The following is a 24,594-nucleotide window of genomic DNA, read 5'->3' on the forward strand; positions in this document are numbered from 1 at the left end:
GACCCCATAGTATGTATACTGGGTGCCGTGGACGAAGAGGTATACCCCCCACCTATTAATATAGCAGTGATTAGGCTCCTATATCTAGCAAGGAAACAGATAGCTAGATTCTGGCTGTCCCCGCATGTCCCGACTAAGAAACAATGGATTGATCAGGTGAATCTTATTATAGTGAGGGAACATTATACATATCAGCATAGAAATGCCCCTAAGAAATTTAATTCCATCTGGCAACCCTGGCTGGAAACACCTGGACTGGCACCTCCGAGACTGGTTATGACCCGGCTGTTCCAGATGTAATCGATTCTATCTTCCTGACGCACAAAACATAAAATTATAAAATATGTCTGACTCAGTCAAAAAATGTATAAAACTTAGACCATGGTTGAGGTACGCGCCTGTGGGGATTACATAATATGGTCGGGAGAACCTACTTGAGGATGGATAAGGACTCTGAATGCTTAAGCAGACGGTGGAATGCAGACTTTCAGTTTTGGCCCGTTGGCCGAGTGTGTGTTAGTGTTGGGGGGAGAGGCGGTTTCTCACCTGCCCGGCATAGTTCAAACTCCTTCAATGACGGAATTTGGTTTAGGTCACCTCCTGGTGCCTCTGTTCTAGCATGCGTACAAAGCAAGTCTTTTTGTAATAATTTTATTTTGCAACGTTTTTTGTATGCTGATATATATCTCTGTACCGTACTTATATTTTTGGCACAATAAACCATTTTACTGATTTAAAAAAAAAAAAAAAAAACACTTTTCTTTTATTGGTCGGATGAAATATGCTAATTTTTTGAGATAGGAATTTGGGGTTTTCATGAGCTGTATGCCAAAATCATCAATATTAAAACAATAAAAAGGCTTGAACTACTTCAGTTGTGTGTAATGAATCTAAAATATATGAAAGTCTAATGTTTATCAGTACATTACAGAAAATTATAAACTTTATCACAATATGCTAATTTTTTGAGAATGACTTGTATACTTTTGCTGATTGTATTTTTTGAACCTTGTTTTTAACACAAACAGGGGTCTCGTATTGGAGCCCGCATAACAGATATGTATGGCGACAAAAGGGTGAGCTTCAACACCCACACGGCACACATGTGTCACTGGGCAGCCGCATGCTCACTGCGCACTTCCAGCACAGTGTCTGAGCTGTTGATGACGGCTCTCTGTCCCCACTAATGATCAGTAGCGGTAACGCTAAGGGACCAGTTGAGAGAGAGAGAGAGAGATTTTTTACCATTTATATTCTATGACATCCTTATCTGTTGTATTAAAGTCTTCTTAGTTGTAGATAATCATTACATGTAGCTGACAGGGCTTGTGTTTGCAGATGTGGAGAAAAGGAAGACCCCTGTCTGTGGCTTTGTAACACCTTTGGATGGATTAGAAGGAGAAGATCACCGTAAGCCAGAGGTAATATTGAATAAGTATTCCCAAACACACTTACTGCAGGTTCCTTTCTCTCTCACATACTGAAAACCCATTTATCAATGTGTAAGGACCAAGACAAGTCTAAATCTAATTTATGCACTACAGTGAACCAAAAATTGGACCTGCATTTATGCTAGTGCAGCACAACACGCAGTAGTTTGTTACAACACGTTGCATGGTGCTTCAAAATAAAAGGGGTTGTGTCGGTACATTGGGGTACTATTCACAACTAAATAACATGTATTTTCACAGCACAGTGTTGTGAATAGGCCCTAAGTGATGCCTGTAAATTAAACACTTAATGAGAAAGTTATCATGATATAAAACTGACTATAGTTACAGTAACTCATACAGTTTAGTGAAAGTATCTGTGCTTTATACTTGTTGTAGACCAGACCTGGGGAGTTTATGGCCACATCCGGTCCTTTGGCTGTCCCTGTTTGGCCCACATGAGATCAATTGAAAATTAGAAATGCGTGCAACACAACTGCAGTGCTTTTATTTTGAAGGCGACTGCTATTTTTTTTGAATTTATGTATGTTATGTGTGTGTGCGTGCCTATGTACCTTCACAGAGATGTGTTGGAGAACAGTTGTCTACAAGAGATGGTGGTGGCGGGGAATGATCGCCCCCCTAGGGTAGCACTTGAAACATTATGACTCCCAACTCATTTGGCAGGACTGGCGTTCCCTAATTTCTACGTGTATTGCTTGGCATCCCAACTGGTTCCCATCCTTGATTGTCTGAATCCGGTTTCTGCTAATGCCTGTACCACTACAGGAAGGGCTATTGCCTCCTCTCTAGAAACCATTCACAATGTTGTCTATAGGGGCTGTGTTCCGGATCATCTGGGCACATCAATTCTATGTACCTCGCTCTTCCTGTTTCAGTCCATAGTGACCAAAATCTCAAAGGATTCATGGTTAACATCCCCAATAAACCCTTTTGGTTTAACTCCAACCTTCAGGAACTGTGGGCCTGATCCTCAAAAGGGATACGCCGGCGTATCTACTGATACGCTGTCGTATCCCTGTTTCTATCTATGGAACTGATCCACAGAATCAGTTTCACATAGATAGGCAGAAGATCCGACATGTGTAAGGGACTTACACTGTCGGATCTTAGGATGCAGTACCGCAGCCGCCGCTGGGGGCATTTCTCGTCGAAATGCCGCTTCGGGTATGCAAATTAGCACTTACGGAGATCCACAAAGCTTTTACGCTTCGTTTTTTCTCCGTAAGTATTAGTTTGCTGTCGGAAAATTAGGGCTGCTTTTACAAGGCCTAAACTGTTTACACCTTGTAAAAGTAGACCCTTCTACCCCGCGTCGCTGTCTTTTTTTTTTTATTTTTCCCGCCACAACTCGTTTTTTTTTTACGCCCGTCGCGATTCTCAAAACCCGGCGCAACGTAAAACCGCGCAAAGCACGTCAGGAAAATGACGTCAGGAGCATGCGCAGTACGTCCGGCGCGGGAGCGCGCCTAATTTAAATGGGACTCGCCCCATTAAATTAGGAACGCCTTGCGCCGGACGGATTTAAGTTACACCGTTCAAAATTTCTAGGTAAGTGCTTTGTGGATCGGGCACTTAGGTAGAGATTTTGCGGCGGTGTAACTTAAATAGGAAAAATTACGTTCCGCCGGGTTTTTGTGGATCAGGCCCTGTATTCTTTACCTCACCCACAGAGATGGTCTTCTAAGGGGTTCAAATACCTATACCACCTATGTACCGTACAAGGTTTTTAAATCTTTTACAATCCTTTGGACTTCGATCTGCCATGTACATACTTATTTTACTACTATCAACTCAGACATGCTGTGCATACGCAATTTGGTTCTTTGGATAACTCTAGGTTCCAGGGCCGGCGCAACCACCAGGCGGACCAAGCGGCCGCTTGGGGCGGGCAGGTCCGCAGCCTGGGATGGGGCGGAAAGATGATTTTTTTTTTTATTGTCCGGACTCCCGCAGACTCGCAAGCGGCGGGCGCGCTGCACACAGCCGCAGAGTCCGGTCCGCGGCGGCGGCGATCTATAGTGGTGGTAGGCACGGCTCAGGCTGCCTGCGTCCAATAGCAGGCTCCACCGCTGCGGCGCCGTCCTCCTAGCCTTTCCCCTAAAGAAGGCGACGGCAGCCCCAGAGCATGGCGGGAGTTGTAGTTCTCCAACAGAGCACAGGCACACAGACTTCACTTGGCCCTCTGGTGCCTGTGCTCTGCAGTGACTACAACTCCCAGATTGCACTGCAGGGCACTCAGAGAGAGGGAGAACGTCACATGTTGCTTCTCTCGGTTCACGATTGTCCCGCCTCCTGCTCTCCGCTCTGTGAAAGGTAGGAGTGGAGAGGGAAGGGAGGAAAATATATGGAAATGTGATGGATGGGGTGTGGGGGGCAGTGCTGTGTGTGTGGGGGGGGCAGTGCTGTGGGGGGACAGTGCTGTGTGTGTGAGGGCAGTGCTGTGGGGGGACAGTGCTGTGTGTGTGGGGGGCAGTGCTGTGTGTGGGGGTGGGGGGTTAGCGCTGTGGGGGGGGGCAGTGCTGTGTGTGTGTGGGGGGTTAGTGCTGTGTGTGTGTGTGGGGGGGTAGCGCTGTGGGGGACAGTGCTGTGTGTGTGTGTGGGGGACAGTGCTGTGTGTGTGTGGGGGACAGTGCTGTGTGTGTGTGTGTGGGGGACAGTGCTGTGTGTGGGGGGGGGCAGTGCTGTGTGTGGGGGGGCAGCGCTGTGGGGGGGGGGTAGCGCTGTGGGGGGACAGTGCTGTGTGTGTGGGGGGCAGTGCTGTGTGTGTGTGTGGAGGGCAGTGCTGTGTGTGGGGGGGGGGGTTAGCGCTGTGGGGGGGGGCAGTGCTGTGTGTGTGTGGGGGGTTAGTGCTGTGTGTGTGTGTGGGGGGGTAGCGCTGTGGGGGACAGTGCTGTGTGTGTGTGTGGGGGACAGTGCTGTGTGTGTGTGGGGGACAGTGCTGTGTGTGTGTGTGTGTGGGGGACAGTGCTGTGTGTGGGGGGGGGCAGTGCTGTGTGTGGGGGGGCAGCGCTGTGGGGGGGGGGTAGCGCTGTGGGGGGACAGTGCTGTGTGTGTGTGTGGGGGGCAGTGCTGTGTGTGTGTGTGTGGAGGGCAGTGCTGTGTGTGTGTGTGGAGGGCAGTGCTGTGTGTGGGGGGGGGGGGGTAGCGCTGTGGGGGGACAGTGCTGTGTGTGTGGGGGGCAGTGCTGTGTGTGTGGAGGGCAGTGCTGTGTGTGGGGGGGGGGGGGTAGCGATGTGGGGGGACAGTGCTGTGTGTGGGGGGCAGTGCTGTGTGTGTGTGTGTGTGGGGGGGTAGTGCTGTGTGTGTGTGTGGGGGGGGGGGGGATGTGTGATGGGGAAATACTGTGTGGGGGGGTATGTGATGGGGGGCAATAATGTGTGGGGGGATATGTGAAGGGGGGTGCATTACTTTGTGGGGGGATATGTGAAGGGGGCATTACTGTGTGGGGGATGTGTGAAGGGGGGGGCATTACTGTGTGGGGGGATATGTGAAGGGGGGTAATACTGTGTGGGGGGGATATGTGAAGGGGGGGCAATACTGTGTGGGGGGGATATGTGAAGGGGGGGCAATACTGTGTGGGGGGATATGTGAAGGGGGGCATTACTGTGTGGGGGGATATGTGAAGGGGGGGGCATTACTGTGTGGGGGGATATGTGAAGGGGGGTAATTATTGAAAGAAATATTTTTGCAAGGGAGGTGGGTGGCCGTTGGGGGGGGGGGGGCGCCAAAATGGAGCTTCGCTTGTGTAGGCAGAAATCCTTGCACCGGCCCTGCTAGGTTCCACCCCTAGAGAAGATGTTAAGGCACCCAGACCCTACTAAAATTATTTCAACTTATTATACCGCCCTTACTGCTGACTCTAACACTAGATTCCAGGCTGCACAGACAAGATGTGCATCCATGGATCTACCTTTCACAGAGACGGACTGGTCTGAGTTCAGTGACATGTATAAGACCTCTGTTATCTCCTCCAGAGACCGTATTATGCAACTTAAGAGTTAAGATCTTTCACCCCTCCCACCTTACTCCTGCTAAACTATTTAAAATAGGGTTATCCCCCTCAGCTGAATGCTTTAAGGGTTGTGGCCAATACGCAAATTTTCTTCATTGTTTCTGGACTTGCCTCATAGTTCAAAACTTCTGGGTAGATATACTGTAGTTTCATTTATCTCCTCTGCATTAGGTTTGCCAATTTTTGTAAGTCCAGAGAATTGTCTTTGGGGCATTTTCAGTGACTTGACCATCCCTTCCTATGCCAAAAGACTACTCCACATCCTTTATTTTTAATACAAAGTAGTCTCTCCTATTGTCATGGAAGGGATCGTTGTCCCTAACAAGATCCTTCTGGCTGAAATTGGTCAATGATTCCCTTCCCCTGTACAAGCTCACATTTGGGATTTGGAAAAGAGTTAATTAAAATATTCCACAAAATATGTGGTGGATGGTTAGCGAATGGTGCTAATGCCTTGTACACACGGCCGGACTTTCCGAGAAAAAAAGTCAGACAGGCTATTTTTCTCGGAAAGTCCGGCTGTGTGTAGCCTCCATCGGACTTTTTTTGTCGGAAGTCCGCCGGACCCTAGATAGAGAACCTTCTGCACGGTCAAAAGACCGACAATGTGTACAAGGCATTAGTATTTATTTTTGATTTATAAGCATATGATGTGGATGAGGGCATGTGGGGAGGTGTTGCCGGGTTCTGCTCTGCACCCTGCAGGTTAAAAGTATGTTATGTTATCTTAAAAGTAAAATTAAATGGTGATATAATCGCTTTTTTACTGCTGTATGTGATCTAATACACGTTTTTATAGCCTTCTCATAACGTGTATTCTTACCAGTAGAAGCTAATCAAAAACCATATCATTTACTGCTTTTTATAAAGTGATAAAATTAATATTGAGTAGAATTGAGTTCAGCCTATTGGTTTGGCCCTCCAAAACAGTTCCGCTTTCCCATGTGGCCCCATGTGAAAATTAATTGCCCACCTTTTATACCTTTGATTTGTCTGCACTTTCTCTATTTGTACACTGTAGTTTTGGTAATAAAGGAATGTCAGATAGTAATAGCTGGTCTTCATAATGTATACAGTTTTTTTTTTAAATGCCTTTAATGGGTTTACTGTGTGTTTGCTATGCGTTGACATGTATGAAGGAATAAAAGCAAAGCACAAACTGACCTCAGCTCTCAAAAGTCAATGTACACTAGGCCTTAGGCATTTGATAGTAGATACCAATATTGTAATGGGTAAGATTCCAGGGCTCCTTGGAACACTAGGGTTCCTCTAGACTCATTAGGCATTCCTTGAACAATAGCTGTCAGCAGCACAACACTGTAAGGTGGGTATTCTTCCCACTGACCACCAATGTAAGCAACTTTTTTTTTTATACAGATCCCCATGGTTTGGTTTTAGCAGGGGGTTACCCTAGACCAGAAAATTATTTTTTGGGTTCTTCTTGGGTGAAAAGGTTGGGAAAAGTTGAACTAGAGTATACAGTTTGGGCAGGTATTCAGTTAATAGTAAGACTTTTGCTGTAAAAAGAGGTTATTCAGTAAAGCAATTCAGAGATCAGTGAGAACATGGCACCCAATCAGATTTAGTGCAATGAAAGTTTAATTGTGATTGCTTACTGTGTTATTTTTTTATTATTATTATTATTATTATTATTATTATTTGGTAGCAAATAGCATATAATGGTTATGAGAGAGATAATAATATCCTTGTTACACTTTGTTCATCATTTTGTATTAGTCCAATGTGATAGCCCAATAAGGATAACTTTTGAGAGATTTGGAGATGCTGCCATAGAATAGATATTTTCAACCTTCTGTGTTTTTCAGGCTGTGGTGCTTGAGGGAAACTACTGGAAAAGAAGAATAGAAGTAGTCATGAAAGAATATAACAAGTGGAGGATTTATTACAAGAAACGGGTAAGAAACACATCATGCTCAAGTTTTGTCTGGAGTGAAAAATATTAGTTTAAAGGCTGGATTCGTTTTAGGCTTGGTTCACATTCCTGCAGTTTTGCTTGTCATGTATGAATGGGCACAGCACCCCATTTATTTGAATGGGCTGCTTTGCCTGCGTTTTCCTGCAGGAAAAAGATCTGCACACCTTTTTTAAAAAGTTGGCTGCACGGAAGCTGTATGATGCTTTGGCACCACGCATTTCCCCATGCACCACATTTTTCAGTGTTTGGGGACGCCATTAACTGTGAATGTTTTTGGTGCAGTGCGGGAACACATGCGATATACACTCACTACTGAACCTTCAAAATTGTGAACTTAGAACCCTTTCTAAACATAGGCTTCCCATTTCTATTGCCACGTACACACGATTGGAAATTCCGACAAGAAAACTGTGGATTTTTTTTTTCGATCGCATTTTGGCTCAAACTTGTGTTGCATACACACAGTCACAGAAAATTCCAACTGTCAAGAACACAGTGACATACAACACTACAACGAGCCGAGAAAAATTAAGTTCAATTATTCCGAGCATGCATCATGCAGGCGATCGGAATTTCCGACAATAACTTTTAACGTCGGAAAATTTGAGAACCAGCTCTCAAATTTTTGCTGTCGGAAGTTCCTACAGAAAAAATCCGATGGGGCCTACACACAAAAGCTCACATCAAACTTTTCTTGTCGGAAATTCCGAACGTGTGTATGCGGCAATAGGCTAAAGTTATGCATTGCTCATTAGCTGAATTACCCACTAGATGGAGCCCTTTACCTCTTCACTTCATTGCTCAAAATGTAGAAATTCCTTTAAAGGGGTTGTAAACATTGGAGTTTCTTCCCTGAAACGGCGAACAAGGGAAGCACCTATCCCCTGCTGTGAGCCGCATACAGCAGTAGTGTGAACCCAGCCTTACAGGGGGTTACAAAAGTCAAGTCACAAATACAGTATATTTGTACTGCAATCATTGTTGTTTTTATTATTGATTTATTAGTTCAGCTTTAAACTAAACATATAGGGCAGGGGTAGTGAATTAAAATTCACAGGGGTCCGGTCAGAAAAATGTTCTTCTAGCGGAGATCCGAGTGTCATATTGGTGCTATGACTCCACATAATATCCTCCACATCGCAGCCTCCTGTGCACGTCACAGGCCCCTCATCTTAAACCTCCATCAGACTGGTCCCCCCTCATCACAGACTGGTCCCCCCTCATCAGACTGTTCCCCCCTCATCACAGACTGTTCCCCCCTCATCACAGACTGTTCCCCCCTCATCACAGACTGGTGCACCCTCATCACAGACTGGTCCCCCCTCATCACAGACTGGTTCCCCCCATCACAGATTGCTCCCCCTCCATCACAGACTGATCCCCCTCCATCACAGACTGGTCCTTCCCCCCATCACAGACTGGTCCTCCCCCCATCACAGACTGGTCCCCCCTCCATCACAGACTGGTCCTCCCCCCATCACAGACTGGTCCTCCCCCCCATCACAGACTGGTCCTCCCCCCTCATCACAGACTGGTCTTCCCCCCCATCACAGACTGGTCCTCCCCCCGTCACAAACTGGTCCCCCCCCCCCGTCACAGACTGGTCGTCCCCCCTTATCACAGACTGGTTGTCCTCCCTTATCACAGGCTGGTCGTCCCCCCTTATCACAGACTGGTCGTCCCCCCTTATCACAGACTGGGTCGTCCCCTATCACAGACTGGTCGTCCCCTTACAGACTGGTCGTCCCCCCTCACAGACCCCCCTAGATAGCAGACTCCTGTCCTCATAGCAGCACAGTACAGCATTTCCCCCTCCTCACAGAACCCTACCTTATTTACACAAGATGTGCAGCGCGGCCGCTCTGGACAATGGGTGGGACAAGTTAAAGGTGAGCGATTGATTGCTAGGACCGCCCCGCTGCGTAGCAACCAATCACGCGCTTCTTAACTTAAAGGCCTCATGCACACTGGACATTAAAATAACATTATAAAAACGCCAGTAGCTTTGCAGTGAGTTTTTCAACTTTTTTCAGCTTTTTTCAACTTTTTTTCAATAGCGTTTTTAGCGTTTTTCCGTGTTAGCGTTTTTAGCGTTTTTTTTGTTTAAATAAAAAAAAAACGTTAAAAAACGCTGGTGAGTGACGTTTTTTAGCGTTTATCGACGTTTATCAGCATTTATCAGCGTTAGAACATTTTTACAGCTGAAAAACGTCTCTCAAAACCCACTAGTTTTTTTTTTTTTTTTTACTGCTCAAAAACGCCACTGCCCAAAACTGCTGATAACAGCCTGTGTGCATGGACACATAGGATAACATGATGGAGAGTTTATTGACTGTAGAAAAAAACGTCTACTGCCAAAAACAGCTGCTGTAAAAACGTCCAAAAACGTCCAGTGTGCATGAGGCCAAAAAGTCCCACCCTTTGTTCAGAGTGGCTGCGCTTCTCATCTTGTGTAAATAAGACAGGCGGAGGGTGGGTGCAGTGCAGCGATTCAAGGGACAGACAAACCCGTACGCGGCACGCCTGCCATGCTGTGAACATAGCAGCAGGTGGGCGAGCCAGCGGCAGGGATAGGAGCAGAACACGCAGGCAAACTATTTGGCGAGGCTGCGGTCTGGATAGTATGGCTACTGGAGCCGGAACCAGACCGCGGTCCTCCATTTAGTGATGCCTGATATAGGGTGTCGAGGATAAATCCATATTGTTCTAAATTTACAACAATGTTTTTAGCTTTACAGCCATTTGTTCCCCTGGTATTTTGCATTTTCTTTGGTTGCCTATCATGCATCTTTTTCATAAGATTTATGAGTTTTCACTACTTTATTACAGCATTTCTCTTTTCAAAATTTTTTACATCCCAGTACCCCACTTTACATAGCAACCTCATTCCTTTTTTCCTTATCCCCATGTACATCAAATGTCCCCTCTTTACATCACAGCCCCCCTTTTAAACACATTCCCCTCTTTACATTACTGACCCCCTTACATCAACCCCCCTCCCCCATTACATCAACCCCCTTTTTTTTACATAGAAGCCACCTATTACATAGCAGTATCCCGCTTTACAATACAGCCCCCTTTTACATCACAGTTCCCCATTTACAATGCATCCCCCCTTTACATCAGAGCCCTCCCCCCTTTATTTTGCACCCCCACCTTACTTTATATCAGAGTTCATAGTCCCCCTCTTTTCCAGAGCTTCCCAACTATTCCTGTTAACAAGAGGGTTATTGGTTGCTAGGACCACCCTGCATCGTAGCAACTAATCACCCGCTTGTAAACTTACAAAGTGGGGCAGCTCTTGTCCTTCCAGACCTGTCGCACCTCCAGGCCTCTGCTTTCCTGTGAGGATGACAGTAGAGAGGACATACAGGCAACTGAATGGCGCAACTGCAGCAGTCCGGACAGAACAATCACTTGGTCTGGGGTCCGACCACTGCCCCTCATTTAGTGATGCCTGCCTTAAAGTTCACGTTTACTCAGAATTTGAAAAAAAGATCAGTGCAAGTGGCAGGACTTACGTTCAATGAGAAGTGTCCTCTGTGCTGCTGGCTGCAGGTTTAGTTGAAATCTGAAGAGCCCCAAACTGTGAATTTATCTCAGTCCCTCATGATTGTTAGAAGAGGTAAAAAAAAATGCACAACCTGTAATGTGATACATTTCTTGCTAACTTTCAGTATAATTCAGTCTATTTTGCATTTTTGGGTTGGGTCAATCAGAGACACAACCTATTGATGACAATATTATTTCTGATATACCAGTGGTAAATAAATATTTCTGTTCCAAGAGTGATCGTCGTAGCTTTACAATGACGCATGCTGAAGAATCATGATGTGTAGGTAGTAATAAGTCATTTGTTTTTGTCAGGAAATGTAGCTATTTTCTTGGAGACTCCTTTGCTTAATACCATATACATTATGAAGCTGGAGTTGGGCACTTAATTAATATTAATTAAATATAAAACGCTATAGTCTGAAATTCAATGAATAGGCAGTTGTCTGACACCTGTAGTTTTACTTGTCTGGTGTTTCTTGATTATTGGTTGTGCCTTTTTTTACTTTCATTTAATTTCTTTTTATTGGCTGGAGGTTTTAAAATGCATAGTATGCTTACAGTATAATTTTATTTTTTTCTTATATATTTTTTTTAATTTTTGTTGCTCTTTTTTGTTTTAGCTTAAAAAGCATCACCAGGATGGAAAGCCATTTCAAGAGAAAAAGGTAGGTGGTATCATAAAAAAGGACACAATGGGGAGAATTTACTAAAACTGGTGCACACAGAATCTAGAGTAGGTGTGCATAGTAACCAATCAGCCTCTAGGTTTTATTGTCACAGCTTAGTGGTTGTAAAGTCACATGTATTCAATTATTTTGATTCTCTCTGTTTTAGGTCCCTGTTCAGTACAGTGTGTGTGTTTTCCTAAAATTATAATGCTAAACACTTTCTTTGCAGAGCCCTGCTGTCCTGTCATGTGACCTTCCTCTGCTTTCCTTCCCCAGTTACTGAGTCCAGTGGGAGGGGCTGAGATTTCCCTCTGATGAATGCAAGCTGGCAGAGGAAGGTCATGTGTCTGCACAGCAGGGCTCTGCAAAGAAGGTATTTAGCATTATAATTTTTGGAAAACACACACACTGTACTAGGCAGGGACCTAAAGCAGATGGAATCTAATGCCGTGTACACACGATCATTTTTCAGCATGAAAAAAACGTTGTTTTTCAAAAACGTAATTTAAAATGATCGTGTGTGGGCTTCAGGTTCTGAAAAATGACAAAAATAAAATTCGAACATGCTGCAATTTTTAACGTCGTTTTAAACGATGTCGTTTTTCAGGTTGTAAAAAATGATCGTGTGTGGGCTAAAACGACGTTTAAAACCCGCGCATGCTCAGAAGCAAGTTATGAGATGGGAGCGCTCGTTCTGGTAAAAGTACCGTTCATAATGGAGTAATCACATTCATCACGCTGTAACAGACAAAAAAGCGCGAATCGTCTTTTACTAACATGGAATAAGCTAAAGCAGGCCAAAGGCGAATGGAACTTCCCCTTTAAAGTGCCGTTGTACGTGTTGTACGTCACCGCGCTTTGCTAGAGCATTTTTTTAAATCGATGGTGTGTAGGCTACGTCATTTTAATGATGAAGTTGGAAAAACATCGTTTTTTAACCACTTAAGCCCCGGACCAATACGCTGTCTAAAGACCCAAGGTGTTTTTACAATTTGGCAATGCGCTGCTTTAACTGGTAATTGCGCGGTCATGCAATGTTGTACCGAAACGAAACTTGCGTCCTTTTCTTCCCACAAATAGAGCTTTATTTTGATGGTATTTGATCGCCTCTGCGATTTTTATTTTTTGCGATATAAACGCAAAAAGACCGTAAATTTTGAAAAAAAATGATTTTTCTTATAACAAAAAGTAAAAAAAATCGAATAAACTAAATTTTAGTCAAACATTTAGGCCAAAATGTATTCAGCCACATGTCTTTAGTAAAAAAAATCGCAATAAGCGTATATTTATTGGTTTTCGCAAAAGTTATAGCGTCTACAAACTAGGGTACATTTTCTGGAATTTACACAGCTTTTATTTTATGACTGCCTATCTCATTTCTTGAGGTGCTAAAATGGCAGGGCAGTACAAAACCCCCCCAAATGACCCCATTTTGGAAAGTAGACACCCCAAGGAAACTGCTGAGAGGCATGTTGAGTCCATTGAATATTTAATTTTTTTGTCCCAAGTGATTGAATAATGACGAAAAAAAAAAAAAAAAAAATGTTTACAAAAAGTTGTCACTAAATGATATATTTCTCACACATGCCATAGTTATATGTGGAATTGCACCCCAAAATACATTCTGCTGCTTCTCCTGAGTACGGGGATACCACATGTGTGGGACTTTTTGGGAGCCTAGCCGCATACGGGGCCCCAAAACCCAAGCACCGCCTTCAGCATTTCTAAGGGCACAAATTTTTGATTTCACTCCTCACTACCTATCAAGGTTTCGAAGGCCATAAAATGCCAAAATAGCAAAAAAAAAAAACAAATGACCCCATTTTGGAAAGTAGACACCCTAAGCTATTTGCTGAGAGGCATGTCGAGTCCATGGAATATTTTATATTTTGACACAAGTTGCGGGAATATGACAAACTGATTTTTTTTTGCACAAAGTTGTCACTAAATGATATATTGCTCACACATGCCATAGTTATATGTGGAATTGCACCCCAAAATACATTCTGCTGCTTCTCCCGAGTACGGGGATACCACATATGTGGGACTTTTTGTGAGCCTAGCCGCATACGGGGCCCCGAAAACAAAGCACCGCCTTCAAGATTTCTAAGGGCATACATTTTTGATTTCACTCCTCACTACCTATCACTACCTATCACAGTTTTGAAGGCCATAAAATGCCAAGATGTCACACAACCCCCCCAAATGACCCCATTTTGGAAAGAAGACACCCCAAGCTATTTGCTGAGAGGCATGTTGAGTCCATGGAATATTTAATTTTATGGCCCCAAGTGATTGAATAATGACCAAAAAAAATAAAAAGTTGCGGGAATATGACAAACTGATTTTTTTTTACAAAACGTTGTCACTAAATGATATATTTCTCACATATGCCATGGGCATATGTGGAATTGCACCCCAAAATACATTCTGCTGCTTCTCCTGAGTACGGGGATACCACATGTGTGGGACTTTTTGGGAGCCTAGCCGCGTACGGGACCCCGAAAACCAATCACCGCCTTCAGGATTTCTAAGGGCATAAATTTTTGATTTCACTCCTCACTACCTATCACAGTTTCGAAGGCAATAAAATGCCAAAACAGCACAAAACCCCCCCAAATGACCCCATTTTGGAAAGTAGACACCCCAAGCTATTTGCTGAGAGGCATGTTGAGTCCATGGAATATTTAATTTTTTTGCCCCAAGTCACTGAATAATGACCAAAAAAAAAAAAATACAAAACGTTGTCACTAAATGATATATTTCTCACACATGCCACGGTTATATGTGGAATTGCACCCCAAAATACATTCTGCTGCTTCTCCTGAGTACGGGGATACCACATGTGTGGGACTTTTTGGGAGCCTAGCCGCGTACGGGGCCCCGAAAACCAAGCACTGCCTTCAAGATTTGTGTGAGTGAAATCAAAAATTTATGTCCTTAGAAATCTTGAAGGCGGTGCTTGGTTTTCGGGGTCTCATACGCGGCTAGGCTCCCAAAAAGTCCCACACATGTGGTATCCCCGTACTCAGGAGAAGCAGCAGAATGTATTTTGGGGTGCAATTCCACATATAACCATGGCATGTGTGAGAAATATATCATTTAGTGGCAATGTTTTGTACATTTTTTTATTTTAATTTTTTTTGGTCATGATTCAATCACTTGGGGCAAAAAAATTAAATATTCCATGGACTCAACATGCCTCTCAGCAAATAGCTTGGGGTGTCTACTTTCCAAAATGGGGTCATTTGGGGGGTTTTTGTGCTATTTTGGCATTTTATGGCCTTCGAAACTGTGATAGGTAGTGAGGAGTGAAATCAAAAATTTGCGCCCTTAGAAATGCTGAAGGCGGTGCTTGGTTTTCGGGGTCCCGTACGCGGCTAGGCTCCCAAAAAGTCCCAAACATGTGGTATCCCCGTACTCAGGAGAAGCAGCAGAATGCATTTTGGGGTGTAATTCCACATATGCCCATGGCATGTTTGAGCAATATATCATTTAGTGACAACTTTGCGCAAAAAAATATATATATATATATATATTTATATTTCCCGCAACTTGGGTCAAAATCTAAAATATTCCATGGACTTAAGATGCCTCTCAGCAAATAGCTTGGGGTGTCTACTTTCCAAAATGGGGTCATTTGGGGGGGTTTTCAATTGTCCTGGCATTTTATGCACAACAATTAGAAGCTTATGTCACACATCACCCACTCTTCTAACCACTTGAAGAAAAAGCCCTTTCTGACACTGTTTGTTTACATAAAAACATATTATTTTTTTGCAAGAAAGTAAAGTTGAACCCCCAAACATTATATATTTTTTTAAAGCAAAGGCCCTACAGATTAAAATGGTGGGTGTTGCAAAAAAAAATTCCACACAGTATTTGCGCAGCGTTTTTTCAAACGCATTTTTTGGGGAAAAAATACACTTTTTTTTATTTTAAAGCACTAAAACACACTATATTGCCCAAATTATTGATGAAATAAAAATTATGATCTTAGGCCGAGTACATGGATACCAAACACGACATACTTTAAAATTGCGCACAAACGCGCAGTGGCGACAAACTACATAAATTTTTAAAAGCCTTTAAAAGCCTTTACAGGTTACCACATTAGATTTACAGAGTAGGTCTACTGCTAAAATGACTGCCCTCGATCTGCCCTTCGCGGTGATACCTCACATGCATGGTGCAATTGCTGTTTACATATGACTCCAGACCGACGCTTGCGTTCGTCTTTGCGCAAGAGCAGGGGGGGACAGGGATGCTTTTTTTTATTTTTTTATTTTTTTATATATTTATTTCGCTTTTTTTATTTTATTTGTTAACTGTTCCTTCCATTTATTTATTTTTTTACCATTTTTATTGTTATCTCAGGGAATGTAAATATCCCTTATGATAGCAATAGTTAGTGACAGGTACTCTTTTTTTTTTTTTAAATGGGGTCTATTAGACCCTAGATCTTTCCTCTGCCCTCAAAGCATCTGACCACACCAAGATCGGTGTGATAAAATGCTTTCCCATATTCTCAATGGCGCCGTTTATATCTGGGGGGGGGGGACATTCCCTCCCACTGAATGTAAAAGCAGTCTAGAGGCTAATTAGCCGCTAGGACTGCTTTTACATGAAAGCCGACCGCTGGCTGAAAATAATGATACCAAGATGATGCCTAAACCCGCAGGCATCATTCTGGTATAACCATTCAAAGTCCTGCAACATACCAGTACGTTGATGGTTCTTGTTGGACATGTATTGTAATCTTTTTTTTTTTCATGCAGCCTGTTGGCTGAACAAAAAAAAGATTGATCGGTGGGTATGCCCACCATTAGAATACCTCCCTTCATCCACCCACTTCTAATGATGGGCATACATGCACCATTTATATATGCCGAAGCATGGGGGCATCCTCCCGCAAAAAAGTTATGCCGCGTACGGTCGGACTTTTCTATGCCGCGTACACACGGTCGGACTTTTCTATGCCGTGTACACATGGTCAGACTTTTCCACAGGAAAGCCTCCGTAGGAATGTCAACCGTATGTACGCGGCATTAGGAGCAAAATCGCTCCTCCGCCCCTAATGCCCCCATGCTCCGGCATATATGCTCTTTTTTGAACTGTAGTGGTGAAATCACCTCCTACAGCATTGGAGTCGCGGCTTTATATATCGTGGGAGCAAACGCTGTTGCTGTCACGCTAAATAAATCCGCACTGCAACTGAATGGCGTACCTGCTAAGCAAATGATGGTTAACATTAAAACAAAGTAACATTCCAGTATAACAGTAAGATCATACCATACCTGCAAAGCAAATACCTATAAAAAAACATAGTAAAAAATAAAACCTTTTTTAACGCAACCTGTGCCTAAAATATATATATGCCGAAGCATGGGGGCATCCTCCCGCAAAAAAGTTATGCCGCGTACGGTCGGACTTTTCTATGCCGCGTACACACGGTCGGACTTTTCTATGCCGTGTACACATGGTCAGACTTTTCCACGGGAAAGCCTCCGTAGGAATGTCAACCGTATGTACGCGGCATTAGGAGCAAAATCGCTCCTCCGCCCCTGCTGCCCCCATGCTTCGGCATATATGCTCTTTTTTTTAACTGTGGTGGTGAAATCACCTCCTACAGCACTGGAGTCGCGGCTTTATATATCGTGGGAGCAAACGCTGTTGCTGTCAAGATAAATAAGTCCGCGCAACAGCTGAATGGCGTACCTGAAAACAGTAAAATAAATTACATACCTGAAAAGCAAGCATGAAAAAACATAACAACAATAAAACTTTGCAGAATAGAATACAGTAAAAAAGAGCAGAACAATAGAGAGAGAATAGAGAGGGAGAGAACAATAAAACGACAACTATTTTTGGTTTTTTTATTTTATATTTTTTTGTGTGTTTTTATTTTTTACTTTTTTTATTTTTTTTTTTAACACTTTTTTTTGTAACTGTGAACTGTAACTTCAACTTTTCGGTTCCAGGTTTGGGTCTCTCAAAATGCGATGGCATCTTGGGAGACCCTGTGTGAGTGTGCCTAGCCTGTGAAATGTTTCACCCTACACTAATAATTAACGTGTGTGTGGAAGCGTTCAAAACATTCACCAATACAAAGACCAGGATTGCCAGGACATTTGGGACAAAAATAACGGGTGTCACGCCTAAATCCGCGCTTGGTACAGACACGACATTTTCTTTGGGGGGCTCGTTGGGTAGGGGTACTCTCGAGGACATAAGAAAAATGCCTCTCATGCAGTCGGCTTACTGCATTTGGTAGGAGCTGGTGAGGTACAGTACCGCCTGGATACAGGAGTTCTGTGATGATATCCCTCTGGAATTGAAGGAAGGATTCATTCCGTCCTGAAGCTCTGTATACGACATGAGCATTCAGTAGAGCCAATTGAAATAAATGTAGAGACACTTTTTTGTACGAGCGTCTCGTCTTACGGGCAATATGATACGGCGCCATTAACTGGTCGTTGAGGTCCACCCCTCCCATGTTTTGGTTATATTCGTGGACACAGAGGGGTTTCTCCACAACACCAGTCGCCGTACGAATTTGGACTGTCGTGTCTGCGTGAAGGGTGGTAAGAACGAAAACATTCCTATTGTCCCGCCACTTCACAGCGAGCAAATTTTTACATCTGCAGCAGGCTCTCGCCCCCGGCCTAACACGGGCATCTACAAGCCGCTGGGGGAAGCCCCGGCGATTAGGTCGCACGGTGCCACATGCTCCAATCTGTTGATCAAATAAGTGGCTAAAAAGTGGCACGCTGCTGTAAAAATTGTCCACATACAAATGGTACCCCTTTCCGAATAAGGGTGACACCAAGTCCCAAACAATCTTGCCAGCGCTCCCCATGTAATCTGGGCATCCTTCCGGCTCTACCTGACTATCTTTTCCCTCGTAAACCCTAAAGCTCCATGTGTAGCCTGTGGCCCTGTCACAGAGCTTATAGAGCTTGACCCCGTATCTGGAACGCTTGCTGGGAAGGTACTGTTTGAAAGACAAGCGGCCAGCAAATTTAATCAGGGACTCATCAACGCATACAACCTGCTGGGGATTAAACAAGGCTGCAAAACGTTCGTTGAAATGGTTTACGAGGGGCCGAATTTTGTAGAGCCGGTCAAATTCAGGGTCTCCACGTGGACGACAAAGTGTATTGTCACTGAAATGCAGGAACCGCAGGATCGCCTCGTATCGTTTCCTGGCCATGTGAGCAGAGAAAATGTACATATGGTCAATGGGATGTGTGGACCAATACATCCGCAATGACGGAAATTTGTGTATGCCCATGTTGAGGGTAAGGCCCAGAAAGGTCTTAAATTCGGAAACCTCGAGAGGTTTCCATTGTTTGGCAAGGCGAGACTGGGGGTTAGCGGCGATGTAGGTACCAGCATATAAATTAGTCTGGTCCACAATAGATCTATAGAGATCTTCCGTGAAATACAGCGAATAAAAATCAAGTGACGTAAAGTTCGCTGTATCCACCTGAATACCGGGTTGGCCAGTGAATGGGGGAAGTACAGGTGCTGTAGAAGTGGTGGGGACCCAATCAGGATAGGCAAATTCTACAGGAAGGGCACTATGGGCACGACGGGCCTGTCTCTGTCTTCTTCTTGGTGGCAGCGGGACACTACTTGTGCTTGCCACATCGCCAGCTTCAACTGCACTTATGGGACTCGCCACGTCACCAAGTGTTACTGCAGTGCTGGATAAACGACCAGGGTGTACTAGGCCGCTGGTGCTTGCCAATTCACCAGAAGGAATAGCGGCGCTAGTACTGGATCTCTGCTCCATACGAGGGTCCTGCGGTTCTTGCTGCTCAACAACATCAGAACGGGATCGGGTACGCCTGGCCTTAGCAGGGACCTCAACTTCGTCGTGCGAGCTATCTGACATGGAGCCGCTGTCGTAAACGGGTTCGTATTCTGAGCCAGAATCTGTCAGATGCGTGACCTCCTCCTCTTCACTATCTGACATGCACATGAACTCCAAGGCCTGCTTATCATTGTACCTTCGGTTTGCCATTTTGGACTCTAAATTTAGTGGTACAATGGTAAGGATTCACAGGTAAAAAAAGCACCTGATCTGTAGAAAAGCAAACGTAGAAAACGCTTCAAAAAAAACTGTAAGCGATCGCAGGGATCAGGCCTGTCTCTGCGAACGCTGCAGTTATGTGTCTTGTGTTTTGTAAGTGACAGTGATCGATCGATACTGCACTTGGGTGGGTTGGGCTGGGCAGAGGGGGAAAACGCAGGTGCTAGCGGGTATCTGGGCTGATTCCGCTAACAATGCGTTTTTGGGTACCCTAAACTGCTGGGTACGCTAGTATAGATCAGATCAGGTATCGATCCGTTCAGATCCTATACCACTAAGGGGGGTGTATGCTTAGCGAGTGGGTGTAAGCGGTACTGGCTCTAACCTAACGCTGCCTGGGGCGACGCAGACCCTGACTGGCGCTAAAATTAAATTTATATCACCCGCCGGGTGATCAGGGGGTTAAACCTATTGGGTTATATACGGCGGGTGCTCTGATGCTATAAACAGCAAACTAACCAACCAGCGTCAACCGTAACACTTATACGGTGATCACTGGTGAAAGGGTTAACTAGGGGGCAATCAGGGGGTTAAAACCTTTATTCGGTAATATATGGGGGTACCTGACGCTTTCTAAAAACCTGGTGGCGAACCTAAAATAACTAAATAACTAACTGGCTAACCACGTCACCAGTGACACTTATACAGTGATCAGTGGTGAAAGGGTTAACTCTAGGGGCAATCAGGGGTTAAAACCTTTATTTATGGGGGTACCTAACGCTATATAAACCTGGCGGCGAACCTCAAAAAAAACTAACTACCTAGCGGCAACAGTGACACTAATACAGCGATCAGAAACCGATCGCTTAGTGACACTGGCAATAGGGGTGAAAGGGTTAACTCTAGGGGCAATCAGGGGTTAAAACCTTTATTTATGGGGGTACCTAACGCTATATAAACCTGGCGGCGAACCTCAAAAAAAACTAACTGCCTAGCGGCAACAGTGACACTAATACAGCGATCAGAAACCGATCGCTTAGTGACACTGGCAATAGGGGTGAAAGGGTTAACTCTAGGGGCAATCAGGGGTTAAAACCTTTATTTATGGGGGTACCTAACGCTATATAAACCTGGCGGCGAACCTAAAAAAAAACTAACTGCCTAGCGGCAACAGTGACACTAATACAGCGATCAGAAACCGATCGCTTAGTGACACTGGCAATAGGGGTGAAAGGGTTAACTTTAGGGGCAATCAGGGGTTAAACCTTTATTGGGGGGGGGGTAGGGGGCTACCCTGGACCTAAAGGGGCCTAAACCTAACTGCCCTGACACTTTTTTCTGTCACACTGACACTAAAAGCAGTGATCAGAAAATAAATGATCACTGCAATCAGTGACACTGTGACAGGGGGTGATCTGGGGGTGCTGGGGGGGTGATCGGGGGGGGGGGTTATGTACCTATGTGTGCTGTGTCAGTGTGCTGTTGGTGCAACTCACAGTACTGACGTCTTCTCTCCTCTGGAACCGGACGAAAAGACCGCCAGAGGGGAGAAAACGTCACTTCCTCCCTGCCTGTGTTTACAGTTACACAGGCAGGGAGGGCTCAGGTGGAAGCTGATTCGCCGAGGGAGATCGAGAGGGGATGGCTGGAAACCAATAGCCGCCCCCTCCTCCCGGACCTCCCGTACACCGTTCCCGGCCCTCGCATGTACCGGAGGGGGTCCCGATCGGACCCCCGAACCCAGGTAAGGCGGGGACGTACATGTACGCCCATGTGCCTGTACGTGCCATATTGTGGACGTATATGTACATGCGGGGGTCGGGAACTGGTTAAACATGCTGAAAAACAACGTTTTTTTTCATGCTGAAAAATAATCATGTGTACGCGGCATAAGTAATTAATACATGTTTCTTTACTTTACAATCACTGGAGCAGCTGCTGGGAATATAATTACACAGGCATGTGAGGAGAGGGGAGATGTAGGGAGGAGATCAGCTCTAACACAATCTACATACCTGACAGTGGAAGAGGGCAGATGCAGAGATGCTAAGGAGATAGCTGGATGACGGAGGCATCTAAACTGACCACGCTATCAAAGATCAGCAGCCATGATAAACGTGGTCAGATTACAGAGGGGAAGACAGGAATAGGCAGGATCAACCATATATTGTAGAACATAGAAAGGGACAAGTGAGATGGCAAAAGCAGTGTGCTATATCTCTTGCTCTAAAGGGACAGGAATATTTTTTTTTAGGGTTACAACCACTTTAAGTGAAGAAACTGAAGTTAGAAGCTGATTGGTTGCTATGCACAGCTGCACCAGATTCTGTGTGCACCAGTTTTAGTAAATCTCCCTCATTTGATAACCCTGGGCTATATAAGGAATGTATAGCCGGATTCAGGTAGAGCGGCATATCTTAGATCGGCGTAGCGCATCTCATTTGCGCTACACCGACGTAACATAGAGAGGCAAGGCCAGTATTCACAAAGCACTTGCTCCCTAAGTTACGTCGGTGTAGCGTAAATGGGCCGGCGTAAGCCCGCCTAATTCAAATTAGGAAGGTAGTGGGCGTGTTGTATTAAAATTAGCCGTGACCCCATGTAAATTAATTCCCGAACGAACGGCGCATGCGCGGGCATGCTCACAATAACATTGCATATACTCCCTAAGATACGTTGGCTCAATGCTTTCGACGTGAACGTAACCTACGCCCAGCCCCATTCACGTACGACTTACGTAAACAATGTAAAATCCGACGGCAGTTCCGACGTCCATACCCTAACATGACTTAGACCAGCTATTTGGTGGTTTAACTTTTCCCCCGGAAAAACGCCTTACGTAAACGGCGTAGATTACAGCGACGGGCATAAGTACGCCCCTAGCGGCCAGCGTAAATATGAACCCAAGATACGACGGCGTAGGAGACTTACGTCGGTCGTATTAAGCCAGAATTCAGGCGTATCTAGTATTGAGAATAGGGCGCATAGATACGACGGCGCATCTGTACACTTACGCTGCATATCTGGAGATACGCCAGCGTAAGTCTTTATGAATCTGGCTGTTTGTGTCTATTAGGCTGTGACCTTGAAGTCTCACCTAATATTTTCCTGGGCTATTTGGACTATGAAGCTATACATTTTTAAATATATAGTACAATGTCATACATATGGTCTAATTTACTAGATTTTAAGACTCACCCAGGAGTTCAAAGACCATATAAACTGATGATAGTCAATGATTCCTGATATCCTTTATAGTTATTTCTTCTAATACAGAAAAATATACTTGTACACAAATTCAGACGCTGGTACAAACAGACTGGCAAACATTAACAGACAATAGTTTGACAGAAAAAGACTTGTACAGTACAAAAATTCACAAGCATTAAAATTATGCTTTATATTAAAGTATCCCTGTCATGATTTTTTAAACCCCTTGTTTTCTGTAAATGAAGGCAGTAAAACTACCTTTAGAAAAAAGCAGTAAATACTAAACTTTTCCCTACACCAACAAGTTGAGTTCTCATCCATGAAATCTACTGGGAAACCGACACTTCCAGGAGTGTCGATCTCCTGGTTTCCTTTTAGCTCTCAATGGATCGTCCCTCAGACCTGAGGTAAGAACCCCTAAGGCCCTGTACACACGACTGAGTTTCTCGGCAGAATTCAGCCAGAAACTCGATCGGAGCCGTATTCTGCCGAGAAACCCGGTCGTGTGTACACTTTTGGCCGAGGAAACCGACGAGGATCTCGTTGGGCCAAATAGAGAACATGTTCTCTATTTCCTCGTTAGTCAATGAGGAAACTTGGCTCGCCGAGATCCTCGGCGGCTTCACAAGGAACCCGACAAGCAAAACGATGTGTTTTTCCCGTCGAGTTTCTCGGACGTGTGTACGGGGCCTAAGAGCTGCAGGGGGGGTCATGAGATCTACACTCAGAATTGTCTGTTTTTCAGCAGATTTCAGAGGATAAGAAAACATGAACAAAGCAGTGTTTAGCAGTACAGGAACTGGGAAAGGTGAGTATTTACTACCTTTTAAAAAAAGTAACAGGACGTTTATTAATAATGTTTCTCAACAGAATTGATTTCAAAGCATAGGATTTTGATGTATACATTTTTATACATATAAAGCCATAGTGCCCCATTGCAGCACCTCATACAAGTGTGGTCCAAAACTTTAAACAAGCCTTTCTCAACTTTTTTACCCCAGAGGAACCCTTGAAATAATTTTCATGTCTCAGGGAATGCCTTCTAAAATTAGTCCATCAGAAGTCATTAGGAAGATGTCCCCTAGATTGTTGGTCAGTGGAAAGGATGTCCCCCTTATACTGGTGGTTAGAATACCACCCATGTACTCAGATTAAAAGACCAGTGGTGTCATGCTACTTGGAGAGTGGGGATGGACCTGAAAATATGAATTCACCATGAGATAGTAGGTAGGAATAGCCACAGCTCAAGGAACCCCTGGCAACCTCTCGAGGAACCCTAGGTTTCCATGTAAACCCGGTTGAGAATAGCAGCTGGGCTCCCAACTTCGAACATACTATAGATACTTTAGATAGATAGATTTTTGCTTTATGGAATGCAGGCTTACTTTGAAGATGTTACCTTCCCCAAAGTTTCGCCCAATATACCAGAAGCCCAGACACCAAGGCAGCTGAAGACGCCATTGCGCATCTGCATCAAATCCAATGAAGAAAGAATCGAATCGGCTCAGTTCAATTTACAATATAAAAATCCACAGAAAAAACTATCTCTAGCACACTCTTTAGCTAATCAGCAGAAAAAACGAAATACTGTATCTAAATTCCTAACACAGACACCAGTAGAGACAAATTTTAAATCATATACAGTACAAAAAAAGAAATCTATACATTGGGGAAAGTATTAAACTGGAGCAAACTGAATCTTGAGCAACTGTGCATGGCAA

General features: G+C 44.5%; 1 protein-coding gene across 1 annotated transcript in view; it reads left to right on the forward strand.

Moving 5' to 3' along the window:
• Nucleotides 1-24,594, forward strand: part of MLXIPL (MLX interacting protein like) — a 187,254-nt gene that overhangs the window by 70,808 nt on the left and 91,852 nt on the right. Inside the window, exons 3-5 of the mRNA XM_040338321.1 lie at nucleotides 1,339-1,421; nucleotides 7,293-7,382; nucleotides 11,578-11,622. Coding sequence (XP_040194255.1) covers nucleotides 1,339-1,421; nucleotides 7,293-7,382; nucleotides 11,578-11,622 — 218 coding nt within the window. The remainder of the gene's footprint in view (nucleotides 1-1,338; nucleotides 1,422-7,292; nucleotides 7,383-11,577; nucleotides 11,623-24,594) is intronic.

The sequence above is a fragment of the Rana temporaria genome, chromosome 2, assembly GCF_905171775.1.
Source record: "Rana temporaria chromosome 2, aRanTem1.1, whole genome shotgun sequence".
NCBI lineage: Eukaryota > Metazoa > Chordata > Amphibia > Anura > Ranidae > Rana > Rana temporaria.